The 21,241-nt window shown below is 23.1% G+C and overlaps 10 protein-coding genes across 10 annotated transcripts; 6 read left to right on the top strand and 4 right to left on the bottom strand.

The window, feature by feature from the left end:
- Positions 1–1,146: 1,146 nt before the first annotated feature.
- Positions 1,147–4,017, bottom strand: SRAE_1000104600 (Hypothetical protein; the record flags this gene model as incomplete). Its single annotated transcript, XM_024647953.1, has 4 exons — positions 1,147–1,166; positions 1,231–2,859; positions 3,865–3,894; positions 3,933–4,017. The coding sequence occupies 4 exons, from the start codon at positions 4,015–4,017 to the stop codon at positions 1,147–1,149; spliced, it is 1,764 nt and encodes a 587-aa protein (XP_024501979.1).
- A 430-nt stretch (positions 4,018–4,447) lies between these two features.
- SRAE_1000104700 (Hypothetical protein) lies at positions 4,448–4,660 on the bottom strand (the record flags this gene model as incomplete). The annotated part of the gene is made up of 1 exon (XM_024647954.1): positions 4,448–4,660. One exon carries the CDS (start codon positions 4,658–4,660, stop codon positions 4,448–4,450), a length of 213 nt encoding a protein of 70 aa, XP_024501980.1.
- A 414-nt stretch (positions 4,661–5,074) lies between these two features.
- Positions 5,075–6,076, bottom strand: SRAE_1000104800 (Alpha-2-macroglobulin receptor-associated protein, domain 1-containing protein; the record flags this gene model as incomplete). The annotated part of the gene is made up of 2 exons (XM_024647955.1): positions 5,075–5,869; positions 5,912–6,076. 2 exons carry the CDS (start codon positions 6,074–6,076, stop codon positions 5,075–5,077), a joined length of 960 nt encoding a protein of 319 aa, XP_024501981.1.
- An 848-nt stretch (positions 6,077–6,924) lies between these two features.
- SRAE_1000104900 (Hypothetical protein) lies at positions 6,925–7,683 on the top strand (the record flags this gene model as incomplete). The annotated part of the gene is made up of 1 exon (XM_024647956.1): positions 6,925–7,683. One exon carries the CDS (start codon positions 6,925–6,927, stop codon positions 7,681–7,683), a length of 759 nt encoding a protein of 252 aa, XP_024501982.1.
- A 513-nt stretch (positions 7,684–8,196) lies between these two features.
- Positions 8,197–8,956, top strand: SRAE_1000105000 (Basic-leucine zipper domain-containing protein; the record flags this gene model as incomplete). The annotated part of the gene is made up of 2 exons (XM_024647957.1): positions 8,197–8,242; positions 8,490–8,956. The coding sequence occupies 2 exons, from the start codon at positions 8,197–8,199 to the stop codon at positions 8,954–8,956; spliced, it is 513 nt and encodes a 170-aa protein (XP_024501983.1).
- Positions 8,957–10,021: 1,065 nt separating this feature from the next.
- Positions 10,022–11,213, top strand: SRAE_1000105100 (Calponin repeat-containing protein; the record flags this gene model as incomplete). The annotated part of the gene is made up of 3 exons (XM_024647958.1): positions 10,022–10,288; positions 10,354–10,459; positions 10,513–11,213. The coding sequence occupies 3 exons, from the start codon at positions 10,022–10,024 to the stop codon at positions 11,211–11,213; spliced, it is 1,074 nt and encodes a 357-aa protein (XP_024501984.1).
- Positions 11,214–12,369: 1,156 nt separating this feature from the next.
- SRAE_1000105200 (LD31742p) lies at positions 12,370–14,637 on the top strand (the record flags this gene model as incomplete). Its single annotated transcript, XM_024647959.1, has 1 exon — positions 12,370–14,637. The coding sequence occupies one exon, from the start codon at positions 12,370–12,372 to the stop codon at positions 14,635–14,637; it is 2,268 nt and encodes a 755-aa protein (XP_024501985.1).
- Positions 14,638–14,739: 102 nt separating this feature from the next.
- On the bottom strand, positions 14,740–16,336 carry SRAE_1000105300 (Mitochondrial-processing peptidase subunit alpha; the record flags this gene model as incomplete). Its single annotated transcript, XM_024647960.1, has 2 exons — positions 14,740–16,227; positions 16,280–16,336. The coding sequence occupies 2 exons, from the start codon at positions 16,334–16,336 to the stop codon at positions 14,740–14,742; spliced, it is 1,545 nt and encodes a 514-aa protein (XP_024501986.1).
- Positions 16,337–16,441: 105 nt separating this feature from the next.
- Positions 16,442–17,420, top strand: SRAE_1000105400 (Methyltransferase-like protein 16; the record flags this gene model as incomplete). The annotated part of the gene is made up of 2 exons (XM_024647961.1): positions 16,442–16,546; positions 16,587–17,420. 2 exons carry the CDS (start codon positions 16,442–16,444, stop codon positions 17,418–17,420), a joined length of 939 nt encoding a protein of 312 aa, XP_024501987.1.
- A 309-nt stretch (positions 17,421–17,729) lies between these two features.
- SRAE_1000105500 (Ubiquitin conjugation factor E4 B) lies at positions 17,730–20,876 on the top strand (the record flags this gene model as incomplete). The annotated part of the gene is made up of 3 exons (XM_024647962.1): positions 17,730–17,822; positions 17,872–18,198; positions 18,243–20,876. The coding sequence occupies 3 exons, from the start codon at positions 17,730–17,732 to the stop codon at positions 20,874–20,876; spliced, it is 3,054 nt and encodes a 1,017-aa protein (XP_024501988.1).
- Positions 20,877–21,241: the final 365 nt, after the last annotated feature.

Genomic DNA, 21,241 nt, shown 5'->3' on the forward strand with positions numbered 1-21,241 from the left:
TTTTTTATCATAAAATATGCAGTGTTTTGTTTGAGATAGTATTTTTTCTTTTAAACTTACCATATGCAGTATTGGAAAAATGCTCACATAAAATTGATAAAAAATGATTTTGCTTAATTTATAAATTAAGTACATACTCCATTTGTTTAATTTTTTAAAAGTACATTTTTATTAATATTAATAAAAATTGTTTTTACATTTAAGCAAAAATTCTTTTACTTTATTCATTTAATTATACAATTTTAACCTAATAATGTATTTAATTTTTATTTGAAAACTAATTTAAAAATTTATTTTTCAATAAAAAAATGTAAAAGTTTCAAATGTCAAAATAAATAATAAACATAATATTTAATTTTCTATTAACTTAATTTTATATATCAATATTAAACTATGAATTTATTTTATTAAAAACTTTCTTTAACGTCATAAAATTAAATATTTAATAAAATTAAAGTGTAATATATAAATAGTTTTCATGAAAATATTATCAAAAAACATTGTTAAATTATTTTTTCTATTTATTTTAATCTTTATCAATTTTAATTTTGTCATTAAGCAATTAATAAATAGAATAAATAAAAAAAGTTTATCAAGTTATATTTACTAATTTATTAAATGTATTTTATATGTGTAACTAATTTATTTTTGAACAAAATATTTGTTGTTATATCAGTGTGGATTTATGGAGAAAATTTTTAAAGATCATAAATATAAAGATTCTTTAATAATGCGTAAAGTGTTATAATATAATTAATTTTTGCGTTTTATATTCAATGTTAAAAATAAAACTTATAATTTTATCACAAGTTAATTGATTATAGTTTTTAAAAAGTTTCTTAGTGCAAGTATTTTATTTCCCTTTAGAGATTGAATTTGAAGATGAACTTAAAGAGAAATTTGATTTTAACTTTGATTTTTTTTTTGAAGTTACTTTTGATGACGTAGATTTGCTAGACTTTGATCCGCTTAAATCTGACATAGAAGAAGAGTTTGAAATTGAAGAAAAATTTGATTTTGACGTTTCCGAATCCAGACCGAGTCTTTTTCTTAATCTTTTAGCTTTTTTAGCTTTTTTTAACAAAATTATTAAAATAATAATAAAAATAAATAATGCTGCAACAACTACAATTACAACTATAATTATTATTGTTCGATACATTGAACTTTGCAAAACAATGCCTTTCGTTTTAATTGTAAAACTTATATTACCATTTGTTTGATATTTACAATGATAACTTATATCTTCAACTTTATTTACTTGAGAAAAATAAACTTCATGTTTAAATTTAACAAAATCATCATCATCCAAAAACATTGACATTTCCTCATTTATTGAATTTCTATATTGCAGTGTTTCAGATAATATTACATGCATATCTTTCAATTTTGCAAAATTAGAAAATTTTTTTTTACAACTTATTGTAACAGTATTAATTGATGGCCATGTAACTTTTTGAATTTCTTCCATCATTCCAATAGGAAATGTTTCAAAAGTTAGTGGTTTAATATATTTGGCATCTTTGTGAAGTTTTTCACCATTTAAAGAAGTTAATATACATGAATATCTACCATACCCTTCAAAATTATTTTTAAACTCTAATGTTGTAACATTCTTCTCATTGCCAAAATCATCGATAGATACCAATTTTGCAATAAAAGTATTTTTATAAAAATTTTTTAGATGTATATTTTCTTTGATATTATCAACTTCGATTCTGCAGTCATATTCTTTTCTTATATTCATCAAACTTTTGTCAATTGAGAATAATTTTATATTAGAATTGTTTTTACTTTCAGAAAATTTAATTTCTTCATCATCTGTAGTAAAAACTTTTAATGAAGCATTTAATGGTTTTACAATTTTTGCACATGAAGGTTTTATTTCCGGGTAAGGGTAATGTGTTTCATCAATAAAATAAAAAAAATTATACCCATCCTTTTCTAATTCTTTTAGATTATCATTTTTTTTATCATACAAATAGATTATGCTATCATGAATTATACGATAATTGTTAATATTTGCCATATCTATAAATTTCATCATTGAACCACTACCATTATATAAATTGTAACCAAAATGATAAAAATCATTTTCTGGTCTATCATTTTTACATGATAATTTTTCATTTAATAAATTTAAACTTTCAATTTTTAATTCATTTGTTAATTCATTCTTTATTTCATAACCAATCTTTAGTTTTTTTCTATCCAAATAATGAACTTCACCACAAATAAAAACATTAGTATCAGCGTGTTTTGAATATATTGGAAGCAAAATATGACGATTTAAAAATTTTTCAAAAATTATTCCATCTTTTTCAATTGGTATATATTGTGATGAACTAAGTTTATTAACCCAACCTTTATTTGGGCACAAAATTAAAGGAAAATTATTTGATTTTATAGTTATTGGTCCAAATAATAGTTTTCCACTATTTGAAACAAATATTATGTATACTACTTGATAAAAATCTTTTACTTTTTCATTGATTAATTCCATTCCCATTTTTTTTTTGTGATAAAATTGTAGCCCACATTGACAATGTGTCAAATGACATGAACTTCTATCTCTGTCTGTAAGATAATCATTTTTTTTGCTTCCAATGGTTACTGTTTGCTTAAAATTATTCCAATCTTTATGATTTAATCGAACTCCATGATTATTAACTTGAGCAAAGTCAATATTTATTTCATATATTGGAACATTTATTAAAGAGACGTGGTTGAAAATGTTTATTGTTTGATTAAGGAAATTTATTCTTTTTAATTCTACAACGAATTTTTTATTTCTTTTATAATTAGTTAATTGATGTCTTATTTTTCCATCATGTTTTTTACCATCCCATATTGGTTTTTCTGAAAATATTATTGAAATCAAAGATAAAAAGTAAATTAACCGTAACATAATTTAACTTATGTATCATGACAATTTTTTTTTGTTTTGAATTAATACACTGAAATTTTAATATAGCAAATAATTTTTTTGAATTTATTATAATTATTTGAATAAATAAAAAACAACAGTTAAATTTTTATTTTATTTTCTATATTCAATAAATTTAAATTTAAATTTAAACTTTTCAAGGATAACTTTTATCATAAACATGTATTTTATGGAATCATTATTACATATTGAATATATCTTTTTTTCATTTTTTTTACCATACAATATGCAGTGTCTAGTTTAAGATAGTATTTTTTTTAACACCTACCATATACAGTGTTAGAAAAATGCTCACATAAAATTGATAAAAAATGATTTTGCTTAATTTATAAATTAAGTACATACTCAATTTGTTTAATTTTTTAAAAGTACATTTTTATTAATATTAATAAAAATTGTTTTTAATTTTATACAAATATTTTTTAACTTTAGTGATTAATTTTAAAATTTTTACTTAAATGAAATATTTAATTTTTATTTTACAATTAAAAAATATTAAATTATCAAATGTCAAAATATGTAATTAATATTATTTTTAACTAACTAATTGTTTAATTAATTATATTAAAATTTTAAACTATAAACTTTTTTTAACGTCATTTAATAAAATATTTAATAACTCTAAGGTATAATATATAAATAGCTTTGATTAAAATATTATCAAAATATGCTGCTATATTTTTTTATTTATTTAAATTTTTATTCTTTTTAGTTTTTTCATTAATGTACTTGGAAAATTAAATAAATAAAAAAAGTTAATCTAGTTATTTGTATTAAATTATTTTATTAAATAAATTATATATGTGCAATGAACTCATTTTCTGAGAAAGATATTTGTCAATGGAATTAAAAATTATTTAAATTACATTATTATAATACAAATTAATTTTAATTTTTTATCTTTTTTTCAAGTTGACTGGTTGTTTTGAATCCTTCTTTTATAGTCTCTAAAAATAAAATTTTAATAAATATTAATGATAATTACCTTTCATGCCTTTATAATAACTACCACGAAGATTATAATGATTACTAAATTCTTTCAAGAGTAATAAATAATTTTTTTCACCCATTTTAGAACTACTACTTTAAATTGTTTAAAATTTATTAATAATATTTATTCAAATAAACGGTAGTTAATTGTAAAAAGTATCGAATAAAATTTTTATTATTAAACTATACTTTTAAAACTTTGTCCTTTAATTAACTTCTGCCAATCTTCTTGTATTAATCACTTTAATAAAAGAGTTTTTCTCACCAGATTCTTCATAGAAGTCTTAACGATAATATTAACTTTACAAATTTATTTATCAAAACAGATACAAACTAATACTAAGACAGAATTTTATTTTGTAGTAATGTTTTATGATAATAAGTTTAAATACAAGAAAAAAAAATTATACAAATACTTAAAAATGGGTTGTGTATTTAATAAAATATAAATTGACTAGTGTGAGTATCAGAAATAATAAGTTAAATTAAAAGATAAACAGAAAAAAAAAATTAAACGTGCTTGAAGTGTCCACTTTCACCAGCTAAACATCTTGGACATGCCTGTTGTTTTGGTGTTTCCTTAACAATATTATACTGTGTTTTTAATATGGTAGCTGAGTCTTTTTCCAAACGAATCTTTTTATTTCCTTCTCGTGGACAGTTGTCAACATAAAGAAGTTCTATATTATATTGGTAAAAAGGTCTTTTGCGTGGAGGAAACATATCTGTAAAAATACTACATAAAATATAAATATTATCATATAAAGTATTATAATAAAGGTGATTATTTTATACTATCATATTGCCTTATCAAAGATAAGGACCATTAAATCTTATCTAATTTTGTCAATTTTAAAGTACACATTAAATACAAAGGTAGTGTATTCCAATTTTCTCGATAAAACAATTTTTAAAATAAAGAAATTTTTAAAACATGTCTAGAAGCATTTTTAATATTTTACAAAGAAAAATTCATTTATAGTAATTTTCTTATTATAAATTGTAATTTGATAAAGATATATAATTAAAAAAATATCATTTATTATGTTGAAATCAAATTTCTTTGACATGTTGAATATTAAAAGCATAATAAAACAAATAAATAAATATCACAAAATATAGATTTCTAAAAATAATTTATAGTTCTAAGTGAGGATTAATTCTATTTCTAAGATATTCAGTATATTTTTTAACTTTCTTCTTTAACATTTCCGCCATCTCTTCATTTTTTCTAATATCTTCTGTTACTGCTTCCTTTTTTTCATATTGAGATACTTCCTCAAGTTGGTTTTTATGGTAGTCAAGACGGAAAAATTGTTCCTGTAAACTCCTTAACTCATTACGTAATGTTTTTTCTTCATCTTCAGAAAATTTTTTAGATGTTATTACTTCATTATAAAGTTTTCTCACAACTTCATGTAAAAATGGATTTGTTTGTAAGTTACCAATTTTTTTTATAATTCTTATATACTGATCTTCTAATTGATTATTTAATAATTTTGCTTCTTTTTTCTTAGAAGCAATTAAATAATGATAGTCATCATTAACATTATTTTCTTTCATTTCAATTTCATTAATATCCTTTATCAATTCGTAATATCTTTTTAAATCATCTTGATAACCAACTAATATATCATAAATCATCTTTTTTTCTGAATTCTTTTGGGTGATCTCACAAGTTTGACTCCACAACTTTTGAACTTCTTGAATTTCAAAATCTTCAAATTTGTTTATTTTATTAATTGAGGAATCCTCCACAAAAAGAGAATGTTCATGTTTGTATTTTGTGGAAAAACTTTTTGCAGCCTCCTCCAACCCATACTTATTTAACATTTCAACCATTTTTCTATCAACCTCATAAATTTCTTTTTTATCTAAATTTTTTGATTGTTTTAGATTCAAAACAATTTTATCAAATTTCTCTAATTCATTCTAAAAAAAATTTTATAATTTTAATATTAAAAAAATTATTACTTTTAATTTCTCAATTTTTGGCCCCTTATCATATAAGAATTTTGCCTTTTCATAAATATAATTAATTTTTTCACTACGAAATTCTTTTTTTTGACATAGTATATTTGTAGAAATTGAAATTAATACATAAAATATTATCCATGTATGGAAATTTATAAATAACATGATTTTTTTAATAAAAAAAAAATTTTTTTTTTAAAATAATTATTGTAATTAAGTTGATAAATGTTTACACAATTAAGATGACTTGTATTTGTACGTATTTTTCCAACATCTACATACTTTATTTCATAATTTTTTGTAAATAAAATTACTTTAGATTCATTTGGATCATTTTTCAAGGTTGGTGTTATATTTTTATTCTTTTAAATTTTAATAAAAAGGTAGTATAGAAATACAATGAAAATTGTTATTTTAATATGGTAATAATATTTAAATTTTAAATTTTTATAAAGTTTTTTTTTTCTTTTGAAAGTGACGCCGAATCTATATTTGAGGCGATTTTATTTTTATTGACAATTTAGAAAGTCATTAATTTTTTACAAATAAAATATAACTTTTTAAAATGAATATATTTATATTTCATCTATAAATTGTTTGACGTATACACAATTTTTATCTGTTAAAAAGTTATTTGTAGTACGCTGATAACATGTTACTAATAAAAATTTTCTTCTAGTATTTTTTACCATTAAAAAAATAAACTAAATCTATATGTGATGTTTGGTAAACTGCAATGTTCTTAAGGTTGTCGCAAGAAAAAAAAAATTAATTTTTTTTTTACTAGATAGACATATTGTTTATACCCATTATATAAAATTTTTAAAAATGTTATATATTAATATATTCATTGCGTAAAGTATGTATATAATATTTCGAAATACTTTTCGCGTATGAATTTATTTCTATTGATTATTTTTTATTTATTTTATTATAATATATTATATATTTTATTTATAGATAATTTCTAATATTATTATTGTTGAATTTTGGAAAATTTTTAAAAAACAAATATGTCGTCAATAAACAAAAGAAGATATAATTTTGTTCCAGACACTGAAAAAAATTCTGATTCATACAAAAAGAGACGTGAAGCTAACAAGGCTGCTGTTGATAAATTTCGTAGTAAAGAAAAAGAAATAAGAGATGTTCAAAATAAGATATTTGAGGAGAAAATTCATTCACTTGAGAAACAAGTTAAACAATATGATATAAATAGGCAAATTGATCTAAATATTATGAAGAATGAATTTACAAGACAAATAGATAAATTAAATAATTCATGGCAATCTTATTTTGATCAATTTGTTTCTAGTGTAAATTATCAACAACAACAAACTAATGCACAACTTGTACAGCTAGTTAGCACTGTTGATAACTTAAATCGTATTATCCAAAATCAAATTAGTGGTGGTGCAACAGGTAATTTATATTGTGAAGGAATGCACTTCCCAGATGAGGATGTATTTGTAACGTCTTTTGAAGATAATGAATTTAGCCCAACAAAAAATTCTGAATTTGGTCCATTAAGTAATATAAACAATGATGACCAAAATCTTCCTGAATATCCGTTGAATGATGAAAGCTGTGTTCCGTTAAACGCAACATTCACTACAGAAGGTGAGATTAACTTTAATGGTCCTATTTCAAATGGTGTGATTTTACCTGGTCGACCTCCACCTGCAGTTATGGAAGAACTGGAAGATGTGACAAGTTTAGATGAATTAAGTTATGTTACTGAGGGCAGTGACACATTTTCTTTTATGCTTTAAAAATGCAAATAACAAACTCTCTTGTTAAAAATTAATAATAATTATTTAAATTGTAGAGTGTTAAATAAATTTTTAAAGTAAAATTTTTTACTTTCTATTAATAGTAGAACTGTATATAATATTTGAAGTTTTTTTTTATTCTTATCACGTTAGGTAAAATGAATTCCAAATATGTAGAAAAAAATTTAATGAAATTAACACGGTTGATATAAACACAATCAACCCCTAAAAATCCAAATGGTTTTTTAAGAAAATTAACTACCAATTTAATTTTTTTATTTTATATCAACTGCAGAAAAAGAGAAAAAAAAATTTTTAATCATTATCATTTTAATGTAGCGCTTTTCATTTAAAAGATTATATAAAAATGTCATAGTTATTTTTAATACTCTCTTATACTTAATATTTTTTTTTTATTAAAAATTTTGAAATATTTATAATCATATCAAAAAAAATATAAGTATATATTTTTTAATAAATAAAAAGGCAAAACATAACTATTAAAATTTTGATATGACACTATTTTATACACAAATATTTGTCATCTTTAAATTTCATGGTAAATATATTAAAAACATATGATAAAGTTTTTTTTAATGAAATAATTACTTTTATCAGCAAAGATAGTCCATGAATCAATGTATTACATCATAATCAGATTCATTTTTTTAAAGTTTATTTCCAATTATATTTCTTTTTTTATCTTTAAAAAATCTATTCATAAGTGCCTAAATTTTTTCATTTTTTTTTTATTTCTAAAAGCATTATTTTAAAAATTTCTAAAAAAAATTTTTTTTTAATTTTAGATATAGATAGAATGCCACGTAATTATGTTCCAGATTGTAAAAAAGATGAAGCTTATTATATAAAACGTTTCAATAATGCTGCATCGGTAAAATCATTTAGGGAGAAGAAAAAAAAAGCTGAAGAGGAACACAATAAAAAAATTTTGAATCTTAGGCAAAAAATTAAAGAATTATCTGAGAGTATTCATATTTTAACAAAATATTATCAACTTACTGTGAATAATCTTAATTATAATTATGTAACTAATTTAAATAATATTTATATAACTTACAATCATGAAATTATTAGACAAGTAGAAATATTAGACAAGATTATACATGATATTCCTCAAATTAAGACTAGACAATATGGATTAAAAAAAATAGTCAAAGAAATTAATTGTAATATTGGGATTAATAAAAATAATCCAAGTGATTCAAATACTAACTATAATAAAATTACTTGTGAAAACAAACATTTAAAATAATATATGAATAAACTTTGTATAAATTAAAATTTTTTTTCTTCATTTGATAAAACTTAAAACTTTTTGGTTTAAATACAAATTTTTCTCAAAAAAAAGTATATATATTTTATCTTTTATATTTAATTTAATTTCTACATCAAATCTTGTTATATTCAATAATAATTAAGTTATTAAAAATATAAAACCATAAATTAAAATTTTTTTTAATATCACATGAATGAATAAAATAAGTGTAATTATTATAAATTAAAATAATTGACAATTACACAAATAAATCCATTTATAAATGTAAAAGTTTTTGGTTGAGAATTATTGAATAAGTTATAATTATTTATACTTAAATATATAAGTAATAATAAATTATTATTTTTCTTATAGAAACTTTAGTTGTAATAAGAAACAGATAAGATATATTCTGTTAAAGATAATATATTGGTATTTAAGAACGATTAGTAAAACATTAAAAACTAAAAAATAATTATAAAAATTACTTTAAATATTTTTGAAAGTTGACAAAACATTAAATAAAAATATGAAAACTATTAGACATAAACAATTATTTCTAACAAATATATAATAGATAAATTTCACATTTAATATTATTACCAACAACAACCTTTATTTTATAACCATAGCACATTTTAAAGTTAACATCAAAAATCACATTATAGTTAAATGTTTGATCTTAAAATAAAACAAAACAATTAATAATAACATACTTTAATGAAATAAATAAAAAAAAAAAAGTATATTATTAATTTTATAAAATACGAGAAATAGTATACTTCAAAAACAAAAAATTAGCTTTTTAATTTTTCTTAAAATTTAATATAAAATATCAAAATTCCTCATTTTAACTTATTTTTATAATATTTCTAATCTTTATCCAAACATAAAAGGAAATAAAAAAGATTTAATAAAATTTTATTTATTTCTCTTCTTAAATATATTTATGTTCCTCTTTTTTATTTTATAAACATTAACATTATAACTATTTTTAGTTTGTACTTTCTTCTATATTATTCTTTTATTGTTACATAAATACACTATATTTAAAAGTTAAGAATGGTTGTTAATAAAAATGATATAGACACAGTGAATGGAACAACTTTTTCAAATTTTATACCATCAAAACTAGAATTGTCATTAGATTGTAGTTTCCCCAAGTCCAAAAATTTAGTCAATTTTACTCTTCATAATTGTTATTGTCAAAGTACAGCCACCTCAACAAGAGTTTGTTTACTTTGTTCGATCAAAAAATTGAAACGTTGGAGGAAATTTAATAATAATGAAAATATGGTTGGTTCTGATAAATATTTAGAAAGTATTAAGGTAAAAATTATTTATATATATATACCTACTTTTTTTTATAATTAATAATTATTTTTTTTTTTTAGAAAAGAAATAGAATTCCTTTACCTAATGTTATACCATGGGAAGCTGGAACAAATAAATTTTCAAGTCAATCTGGTTCTTTACCATTTGGTTGTTATAGAAATATAGGTAAAATAATATATAATTAAGTTTTTTTTTTTTTATTAATAAATTTTTTTTAGTACCAAATATTTATTTACCACCACATTTAACATTAGATGATAAGAGGAATGATGAATTAATAATACCATATTTAACATGTCCACCATTACATCCAAATTCATTTCTTTCCTCACAAAAAGGATGTCCTCCATTTGGAAGTTTTAGAAAAGAAATTTGTTCAGTGACATATTGTGATAATAAAATAAAAGTTGAAGATTTACTTTCAGAGGATAAAAAAAAAAATTCTTCTATTTTACCTAAAATTTTTATACCACCTGAGGAGAGTAAAAATGATACAATTTTTGGAAAATTTCGTGAATTAGAAGTTAAATCACATGGTAATGGTGGTGTTAAAGAAATGAGTAAAGAAGATAAATTAAAATGTAATAGTGTTATTAAAAAAATTGATGATCCCAGGGATACGGTGGCAGAGATAGATAAAAAACAATTTAAATCACCATTATTTCAATCTTTTTATAAAGGTGATAATAATCCTGATGAAAAAAAAAGAAAAGCTGATGAGTACCACAATTGGATGGGTGGGCAATTGACAATTCATTCAACATATGATACAAATAATATTAAAAAAAGTAGTAATAAAAGTTATTATGATAAATTGATGAGTGAAAAAGATATGACTGGAGATGAGTTGTACCATAATAAGGCATATAATTTAAAAACAGATACAGATATGATTAATAAAAAAATTACTTCAAACTAGAAGTAATTATTTTTAAAAAAAAAATTTTAAATATTATTTTTTTGATTTTCTTTAATTTCATTTTATTATTAAAATTCTTATAAAATATTTTTTTTAAAAAATTGTTCAAATTTTTTTTATAATTATAATTTTATAAAATTCAAAGTCAAAAGTCTACTAATCATATACTTCCTGTCCAATCAAATAGACATGTGATTATAATGTCGTAAATACAAATTTTTATAATTTTCTTCTTATTTAAAAGAAGAAAGAGAGATAACAAAATCACGATAACTATATAAAAGTTAATATATACTATCTTAAAATGGACTTTGCCCTTTTTTTATATTATTCTAAATTTAGATGACATATTTTTATTCATTTTATGATTTATAATAAATTCTCAATCTCCAAATAATCATTCATGCCAGTATTAAAATTTTTTATTGTTATAATGCGTAATTTGATTAATCAAAAGAAGTCCAAAGTACAAATATTTTTGCAAAAAAAGGAGAAAAAAAAAATCTTATGATATTTATATTTATAAAAATTTGTTTGTTATAAAATTAGTGAATCATAACATAACTTTTTTTTTCACTAATTAATTGTAAATAAAGATTGACCTTTGCCCCCGGACTACTTTATCTGTCAAGTGTATTTTCTAATCATATAGTATTTAACTTTACGATATTTCTTAAATGATATATTTAAATTATACTTAAAGATCATTAACTCCAAAGGTTTCTATTTTATATTATATAATTCATTAGAAGTGGTTTTGTGATTTGATACCAAATAAAAATTATACAATGATCATACAACATACTTTTGATTAATTGTCATTAATTATCAAATATAAAAAATAAAATTATACTATAACATCACACAGTAAATATATTTGATCCACCTTTTTATAACTTTAATTTTTTGATAAAAATTTATTTATCATTTAACATTAAATATAAATTTTTATGGATGACGATGTGGTGTTAGCTTTAATTATAAAATTATCTCCGTCTGCCAGCCCACTTCTTTTAATCAAAAAAGATAATGGTCAGATATATATAGAGTATTTAAATTAAAGTCTACTCATCAAATACCATCATTTAACAGTTTGATATTTTTAAAAATTCTTCTTACAATAACTTTATTAATACTGTAATATTATCTAATAAGAATGGGAAAAAATTTAAAAGAATTGTCTGGTGAAGGTAAATTTATCCCAACCAACCAATATGATATTAAAAAAATTAAAAGAAAATTGGAGTTATATGAAATTACCCTTAGAAATAAATGTTTTCCATTAAAACCTGAATGGTTAATTTCTTTTATATTTTTTAATATTATTCTTAACTATTTTGGGATGGCTCCATTTAACAATTTTATAAATAATTTGTCAACAAAAATAGGTGATATATTAAATATTGAATGGCCAATAAGATTAGGAATAATTTTAACAATAGGTTTTATTTTAAGTACAATATTTGTTTTATTTTCAAGAATTTTATTTTCAATATTACTTTATTATCATGGATGGATGTATGAAGAAATTGGTAAAAAACCTTCAATACAAACAAAAATCTTTTTTGTTATTATACAATTTGTCTATTCATATGCAACATTTTTATCATATGAAAAATGTATGCCAAGAATGCCAATACCAAAAGTTAAAAATACTATTAAACAATATCTTAAAACAGTTAGACCAATTATGGATGATAATGAGTATAATGATATTGTTAATTTAGCTGATGATTTTGAAAAAAATGTTGCTCCTGGTTTACAAATTAAATTATGGCTTAAATGGTTATCATCACCTAATTATATATCTGATTGGTGGAAAGAAATTGTTTATATGAGATATAGAGGTTCTCTTATCAAAACAAATGTTGCCAGTGGTGATGTTATATATCAAAAAACAACAAATATTCAGGCTGCCAGGGCTGCTAATGTTACATTAATAAGATTACAATTTGGTAAAGATACTATACAAAAACAAAGTATGTTACCAATGACATTAGGTGGAGTACCATTATGTCCTGTACAATATAAAGATCAACATCGTTCAATAAGATTACCTGGTGAGGAATCTGATGTTATGCATAGATTAATTGATACAAAATTTATTGCTGTTTATTATAAAGGTGTATGGTATAAAATTAATATATTTTATGGTAATAGACTTCTTAGACCAGCTGAATTAGAAAAAGCTATACAAAAAATTATTGATAATCCAAAAAAATCTAATCCATTTGAAGATAAAATATCTTCATTAACAGCTGGTGAAAGAGATTTATGGGCAAAGATTAGAAAAGAAAAATTTAATAAAGGTATTAATAAAGAAAGTTTATTTATTATTGAAAATGCTCTTGAAATTATATTTTTGGATGATCAAGATTGGGAATATGATCCATTAAAACCTGAAACATATTCTAAAGAATGTGCAAAAGCATTAACTGGTGATGGTGTAATGTTATGGTGTGATCGTGTTAGTGTACAATATTATTCTAAAAATGGTCGTCAAGCCGGAAATGCAGAACATTCTGTTGTTGATGCTATGATATATGTTCATATTAGAGAATATATTAAATATCATGAAGAATTTATCTCAACATATACAGAGGATGGGCATTGTAAAGGTGAAATTGAATTTGTACCTAATGTTGAACATTTAAAATGGGAACTTGATGATGAATTAATTAATGCTATTAAGACAAGTTATACATTTGCAAAAAATGTTGCTGATGATTTTATTAATTCATATGTTATATTTAATAATTATGGTAAAAATTTTGTTAAAAAAGCTAATGTTTCACCGGATGCTTTTATACAAATGGCATTGCAAATGGCATATTATAAGGATCAAGGAAAATTTGAATTAACTTATGAACCAGCTGTAATGAGATTATTTAAAGAGGGAAGAACTGAAACAATAAGATCATGTTCAATAGAATCATGTAATTTTGTAAGAAGCATGTTAGATAAAAATATTGATGATAAAGAAAAATTTTCATTATTAAAGATATCTTGTGATGGACATCAAAAATATTTTAGAGATGCTATGACTGGTAAAGGAGTTGATCGTCATTTATTTGGAATGTATGTTGTATCAAAGTATTACAATATTCAACATAAATTTCTTGATAAAGTATTTAGTATGAATTATGCTTTAAGTACCAGTCAAACACCACAACATCAAATGGCTGAATATTCAAAAAAATTAAATGCTGATCCTAAACTTTTTTGGCCTGCTGGTGGTTTTTGTTGTCCTGATGGAAGTAATTATGGTGTATGTTATACAGTTGGAGCTTCTGGTGATTGTTTCTCATTCCATGTTACTGGATGGAGGTCGCAGAAACACACTGATGTTCATAGATTTATGAAATATATTATTGAAAGTATGGGAGAATTAAAAACAATGGTAGAAAATGCTATTAAAAATTAAACTTTTTACATATATTTTTTTTTGTACAAACTTGTAAATATTATTATATAATTATTTTTATTTTATAACATTCTGCTTAAAAAAATAAAAAGTGTAACATATTTATTTAAATCTATCCATTTGTAAGTTTCCTGCTTTAATTTGATTACATATAGCATCATACTTATGCATCATCCTATTATTACCATACATAACAACTGTTGGCACTCCTGATAACATTTTTTCTGCCACCCTTCTTATATCATCACTAGTTACAGCTTCAATTTCTTTTATATATTCCATTGGAGATTTTCTTTTTCCATGACCTAAAACTTGTCTTGCTAAATCCTCAAACATTACTGGTTTCTGTTCAAGATTCATTAACAATTGTGATTTAAGAAGTTGTTTAGCTCTATTTAATTCATCATCAGGAATTGGAATAGTTAATTTTAAAAATTCAAAAATTGCATAATCTACTGAGTTACCTGAATAGTCTGGATCATTACCAATATGAATACAAAATATACCACTATCAGAGTAAGAGTGATTGAAAGCTTGAGCATTGTACATTGTTGGATTATGTCTTAATACATCCATATATAACCTCGTATACATTCCTTTACCTGGACCACCAGCACTAAAACTTTTACCACCACCAAGTATATATTGCATAACACAACATGTTACAAAATCTTTATCTTTAAAACTAACACCTTCAAAAGCAAGAACAAAGTGTGCTAATTCAGGAAAGTCTACTATACTAAGTCCTTTATTACTTAAATCACCTATTTGATGAACTGATCCACCTACATATTCAGCAGGAGTATCATCACATATAGATGTATCATCAAAAGAAAAATCTTCTTTATTACTTATCCAAATAGGTTTTTTGTCAACAAAGTGTTTTTGAACCATTTCAACAAAATGATCATGATCAACTCCAACACCCGCAACAACCATATTTGAAGGTGAATGATATCGAGCCATATATTTTAATATATCATTCTTTGTCATTTTTTTTGCATTATTTTTATCAAGAAATTTGCTGATCCCAAGTGTTTTTGATTTATAAGCAGCTTTATGAAGCCAATCCATTAAAAGAGGCTCAGGATCTGGATTTCTGTACATTTGCTGTAACTCTAGTAAACAAATATCTATAGCATTTTGTAATTCATCATCTAATATAAGTGGTCTAAAAAGGGTATCAGAAATAATTGATAAAATATCTTCCTGACTACTATTAAAACAAGATGAAGCATATAAAAAACAATCTCTAGTAGATTGACAATCTAACAAGGCACCACTTTTTAGTAAAAAACTTTGTGTCATTGAAGTACTAGGATAATTTTCTGAAGAACCAAAAGCTAATTTTTGTAAAACATGTGTTAAACCTTTCATATAGTTTGTCTCATATCGACATCCAGAATTAATTGCAACCCCAATAGTACTAAAAGTACCGTAACTTTTTTCTGTAGCAACTGTTAAACCATTTGAAAGTTTTGTTATTTTTGCATCAAATAATTCTACATCGTCTACTGATTTATTCTTAAATTCATTACTTTGAAATTTTTTTAATGGTTTCGACAATGGAGTAGTCAAAGCATTTTTTATCTAAAATTTTAAAGCAGAAAATTTATTTTGAAGAATAAAAAAAAATACTTACATCAAATCCAGACCTGAACCTTTTTGTTAAATATAAAGGTATATTTGTCCTTAACATTTTAAACATTACCACAAATATTAGTTAAAAAAAAAGGATTTAACAAATTTTGAAAATAAAAAGTTTAATATATGTTTGGAATTCCGTCACTCTTATGTTTAAAGAATGCATCCAAGAAATATTTTCTTTAACAATGAACCAGATTTCAACAAATTAGCCATAAAATATGAAAATCTAAGAAAAGTTTGTAAATTGAATAAAAAGGGAAAAGTAAGTTTTTTTTTTAAAAAAAATACTTCTATAAAGTCAGTTTCAAGTGAATTTCCAAGACATTGATAGTAGTCGTATTGTAGCCGAAGTCCTTCTAAAAGAATATTTTTCATTAGATATAACATTTAGTAAAAATCATCTAATTCCAAGAATAAATAACCGACTTGATTATCTTTTAATAATTGAAGATTTTTTTAAATTGAATTACAAGGAAAATGGCAAAGTTCTTGGGATTGATATTGGAGTTGGTGCTAATTGCATATATCCATTGCTTGGAAATAAATTAATGGGATGGGATTTTATTGGTATTGACATTGATGCAAATGCGATTGAGGAAGGAAAAAAAATTATTTCTAATAATAATTTGAAAGAAAAAATAATGTTATTGATAAAAGAAGAGACAGATGTTAGTAATACTTTTGCACTTGCAGTAAAAAATATATCTAATAATGTAAAAATATTTTCAATGTGTAATCCACCATTTTTTGATGACGATGAAGTTAATAATCGTTTTATAAACGTTGAAAATTTGAAAATAAATATGTTATCTTCAAAAAGGCATACACCTTCATCTATTACCATTGCCACAGAAAATGAACTTTCATCAACAGGAGGTGAGATAAATTTTATTAAAAAAATGATCGAAGATAGTCAGGATGAGGATATTTCAAAAAAAGTGTCATTGTTTACTTCACTAATTGGAAAGAAAAAATCAATCAAAGTTATTGAAAATATTTTAAAAAATATAAAAAGTTGTTATTATAAATTTTATGAAATGAAGCATGGAAAAACAAGTCGATGGATTGTTATGTGGACATTCAATGAATCTCATACTTTTCCAAATAAAAATTGGAGGAAACGCAAAAAAATATAAAAAAAAATTAAGTATAAAAAGTTTTTTACAAATAAAATTAAAATAGGTGAATAGTTCTTTTTTTTTTTAATTTAAAATCATCTAAATGTGACAAGTTGAATAAGTAGCATAAAGATTTAGAGAAAAATATTAGATAAAAAATGTAATTGTCAGTTGTTTCTGACTTAATGGCTTCCGTTTTTCCAACGTCACATTAATTCTCATACGGACATAAGTTGTCATCTTTCCAAATAAAAATATAGTCATCCAAATTTATTTCGTACACAAATATATTTTGTTTCATTTGCGTTGTGGCAAAAATTTATTATTATGAGTGAACAAGATATTGGTGTTGTATTTAAAAATTCTGCATATGGTTATAATGAAACTTTTAATTTACTAGATACCGATTTTAACGTTGCTGTATGTTTTGTATATTTATTTATTTAGATTTTATTTTATTTCTTAATAGTCTGCCTTACCTGATGAAGTTTCAAGGATATCTTCAACACTAAGTGATGTTATTGGAATCGATGAAAGTACTTGTAGAAGATGTTTGGAAGACTTTTGTGATGGTACATCAAATAATAGAGCGCAAGTTGAAGCTTTCTTGATGGCAGTTTATTGTCATAAGTTGGCTCAAATTAAACCTGATGAAGATAAAAATCCAGTAACGTCCAAAATTCAAGCATATTTTGGTTATTCTTTCACTCCTGAGATTGGTTGTCAATTGGAAAATGCCTTTTGTAAATTATTACTTACTGATTTTGAAAAAGTTTACAATGGAAGTTGTAATGAGGTATGTTAAATTTTTTTTTTCTTACATAAAATTTTTTTTTATAGTTTTTTGATGTTAAGGTTAGAAGGTTGTTGAAAGGAATGTCCTTTATCATTGTACAATGTTTTATAAATATTATGGTTGATGAAGTATTTTGTTTTTCACTGTCAAAAAATGTGTTTGTCGATGGATTTATCTATCAATTATCAAAGATAGATAAAGAACAAGAATTTAAGTTACTTGTAAAGTTTATGTCTGAGCATTTATCTGACGAGTTTATGACGGCTTTTTTTACACCAATTTTTCAAAAACTACGTAAACTTGCTATTGATAGAAGGTCAACTAGACAAATTGCTTTAACATCCACACAAGTTGTTCATGCAGAATTACAATGGTTTCCCTTAGTTATTTTTTCAAAATTACTTTTACTTGATGACAATACTAAAAATCCATTCAATATTTTTGATGTTGTTGTAAATCAAAAAAATTTTAATTTTGATTTTAGTCATAAAGATACGTCATGTTTTATGGCTATGAATACATATCTGGGTCCATTTTTTTCATTAGGTATTTTTGAGAATGGTGATATAGAATGCTCTAGGGAGATGAATAGAGTTTTTGAAGGGCAAGAAGTTGAAAACATATCTAATTCTGGTCTTGCTCGTCAAATTCGAGATATTCACTCAAACATACGAAGACATCTTCTTAGTATTTGCCAAGCACTTGTAACAAAAACAACTACAAGACAAATCATGACACAATATTTGGTTGATGTCATCATTGCAACAGAAGGTCGTGGTAAATATCACTTTGAAAAATCAGAACATCTTGGACATGTTTTTATGACTAACTTTTTACATGTTGTTATTAGTTTAGCATCCAAAGTTCGTCTTGACAATTTAGATTTCAATTATCTTGCAAAAAAAGGTTGTCAGTTGCCAGTACATGATTTAACGAAAATTAATATGACATCACAGGAAGCTGATGAATTTTGTAAACAATTTGATGATAAAGATGAGAAATTTAACTTTAATACTACAATATTTTATGTTGCTATTTATGCTATTCATACAGGTTTTCAACCTCTTATTAATGAATTTACAAGTTGTAAAAGAGATTGGGGTTATGTGAAGAAAGATCTTAGAAAATTAAGAGAAGCTTACGATAGGGAAGTTGAAAGAGGAGCTCATTCAGAAATTATTAGATCATACATGCAATTTAGAATGCATGAGGAAAGTACAAAACAATTGAAGTATTGTTTAATGTCTTCAATTATTATGTTATATGATCAAGCTATAACTAGAGTACTTGCTCCATTTATGGACAAGTTAAGTCTTTTCCTTTTAGATGTACTTCATCCAGAAGCAAAGAAGAATTTTATACCAGATAATGCCAGTGATTTATTTAAATTTTTACCGGAAATGATTATTGAACATATTCTTTCAATATTTCAATTTATGGAAACTGATAGATCTGGAAATGGTTATTGTCTTCCTCTTGTACAAAGATTTTTAATTGTCTTATCAGTTTCTCCACATTACTTTAAAGCACCATTTAATTATGCAAAGTTTTTAGAAGTTATTGTTCAGTCTTGGAGTCATGCCAGGACTCAAATGTCTGTTAATTATTATCAACAAATATTAATCAATAACTCAACAAATTCTAAAATAACACCAATTCTTCTTAAATTCTATTGTGACGTTGAATCAACAGGTGCTTCATCAGAATTCTATGACAAATTTAATATTAGAAGGTGTATTCATTTTATTTTAGAACGTTTTTGGGAACATGCTAATCAAAAAGCAATGCTTATCAAAGCTATGAACAGTACTTCACAAGAAATGTTACGTTTTGCTAATATTGTTATTGGTGATTCAACATTTCTTTTTGATGAAGTTGTTGGTGGTATGAAAAAAGCGGTTTCATTAGAAAAGGAATTAATTGAATTAAAAAAAAGTAGTCATAGAGATAATGATGAGATAAAAAATAAACAATCAAAGTATGACGAGGCTGTACGTGGTGTAACTTCATGGATACATACACTATCTGAATCATTAGATTTACTTAAGAAATTAACTGATTATTCTCCAAAAGTATTTATGAATCAACTTATTGGAGAACGTCTTGCTGCATTATTAAATTATAACTTAGTTGAATTATCTCCCCCTAATCATTTAGCGTTTATATCTGAAAAAAATTTAGCAAATGAATTAGGATTTAGCGGGCGGGCTTTGGTAACTAAAATTATTGCTGTATACAACGCCTTAAATACACAACAATTTGCTAAATTTGTCGCTTTTGATGAGAGAAGTTTTACTTCAGAAAAATTCAAAACAATTTTTGATGGAATTAGAAATGTCTTTGGTATATCTGGTGTTTTGATGGAGAAATTTTCATTGTTTTTACAAATTGCATACAGTGAATATGATTCTAAAATGGAGGAAGAAGAAGATTTTGGAGATGATGTTCCAGATGAATTCCGTGATCCAGTTATGGATAATGTTATGTTAGATCCAGTTAAGCTTCCATCTTCAGGACAAATTATGGATAGAAAGAATATCATTAAACATTTATTAAATATTCAAATTGATCCTTTTAATAGGCAACCTTTGAAGCAAGAAGACTTAATTCCGGTGCCAGAATTAAAGCAGAAAATTTCAGAATGGATACAAGAGAAGAAGAAAGCAAGAAATCATTAATATATTTTATTTGTAATAAGATTTATGTATATTATTAACCTATAATTCTAAAAATAAATAAAAATTTGTCAGCTAACATTTATTAAAAAAAGCTAATGTTAAAGTTTCTAGGAAAAAAAGGTTTTATAATGACTATGTTATCTTTTTAAAATAGATTGAAAGTCATTTTTTAACTATTATTTTTATATATATATAAATGTTATTAAAGTTTATCTATTTTAATTATCAGTAATCTATATTATAAAAATGAGAAATTTTTTTAAAAGTATTATTAACAATTTTTTTTCATTATCACAATTCTTTTTGCTTTTTTGTGGAGTCGTGGAAAAATGTAGAATATGAACTCATCAATCCTCGTACTTCAC

The sequence above is a fragment of the Strongyloides ratti genome (genome assembly GCF_001040885.1).
Source record: "Strongyloides ratti genome assembly S_ratti_ED321, chromosome : 1".
In the NCBI taxonomy this organism is placed as follows: domain Eukaryota; kingdom Metazoa; phylum Nematoda; class Chromadorea; order Rhabditida; family Strongyloididae; genus Strongyloides; species Strongyloides ratti.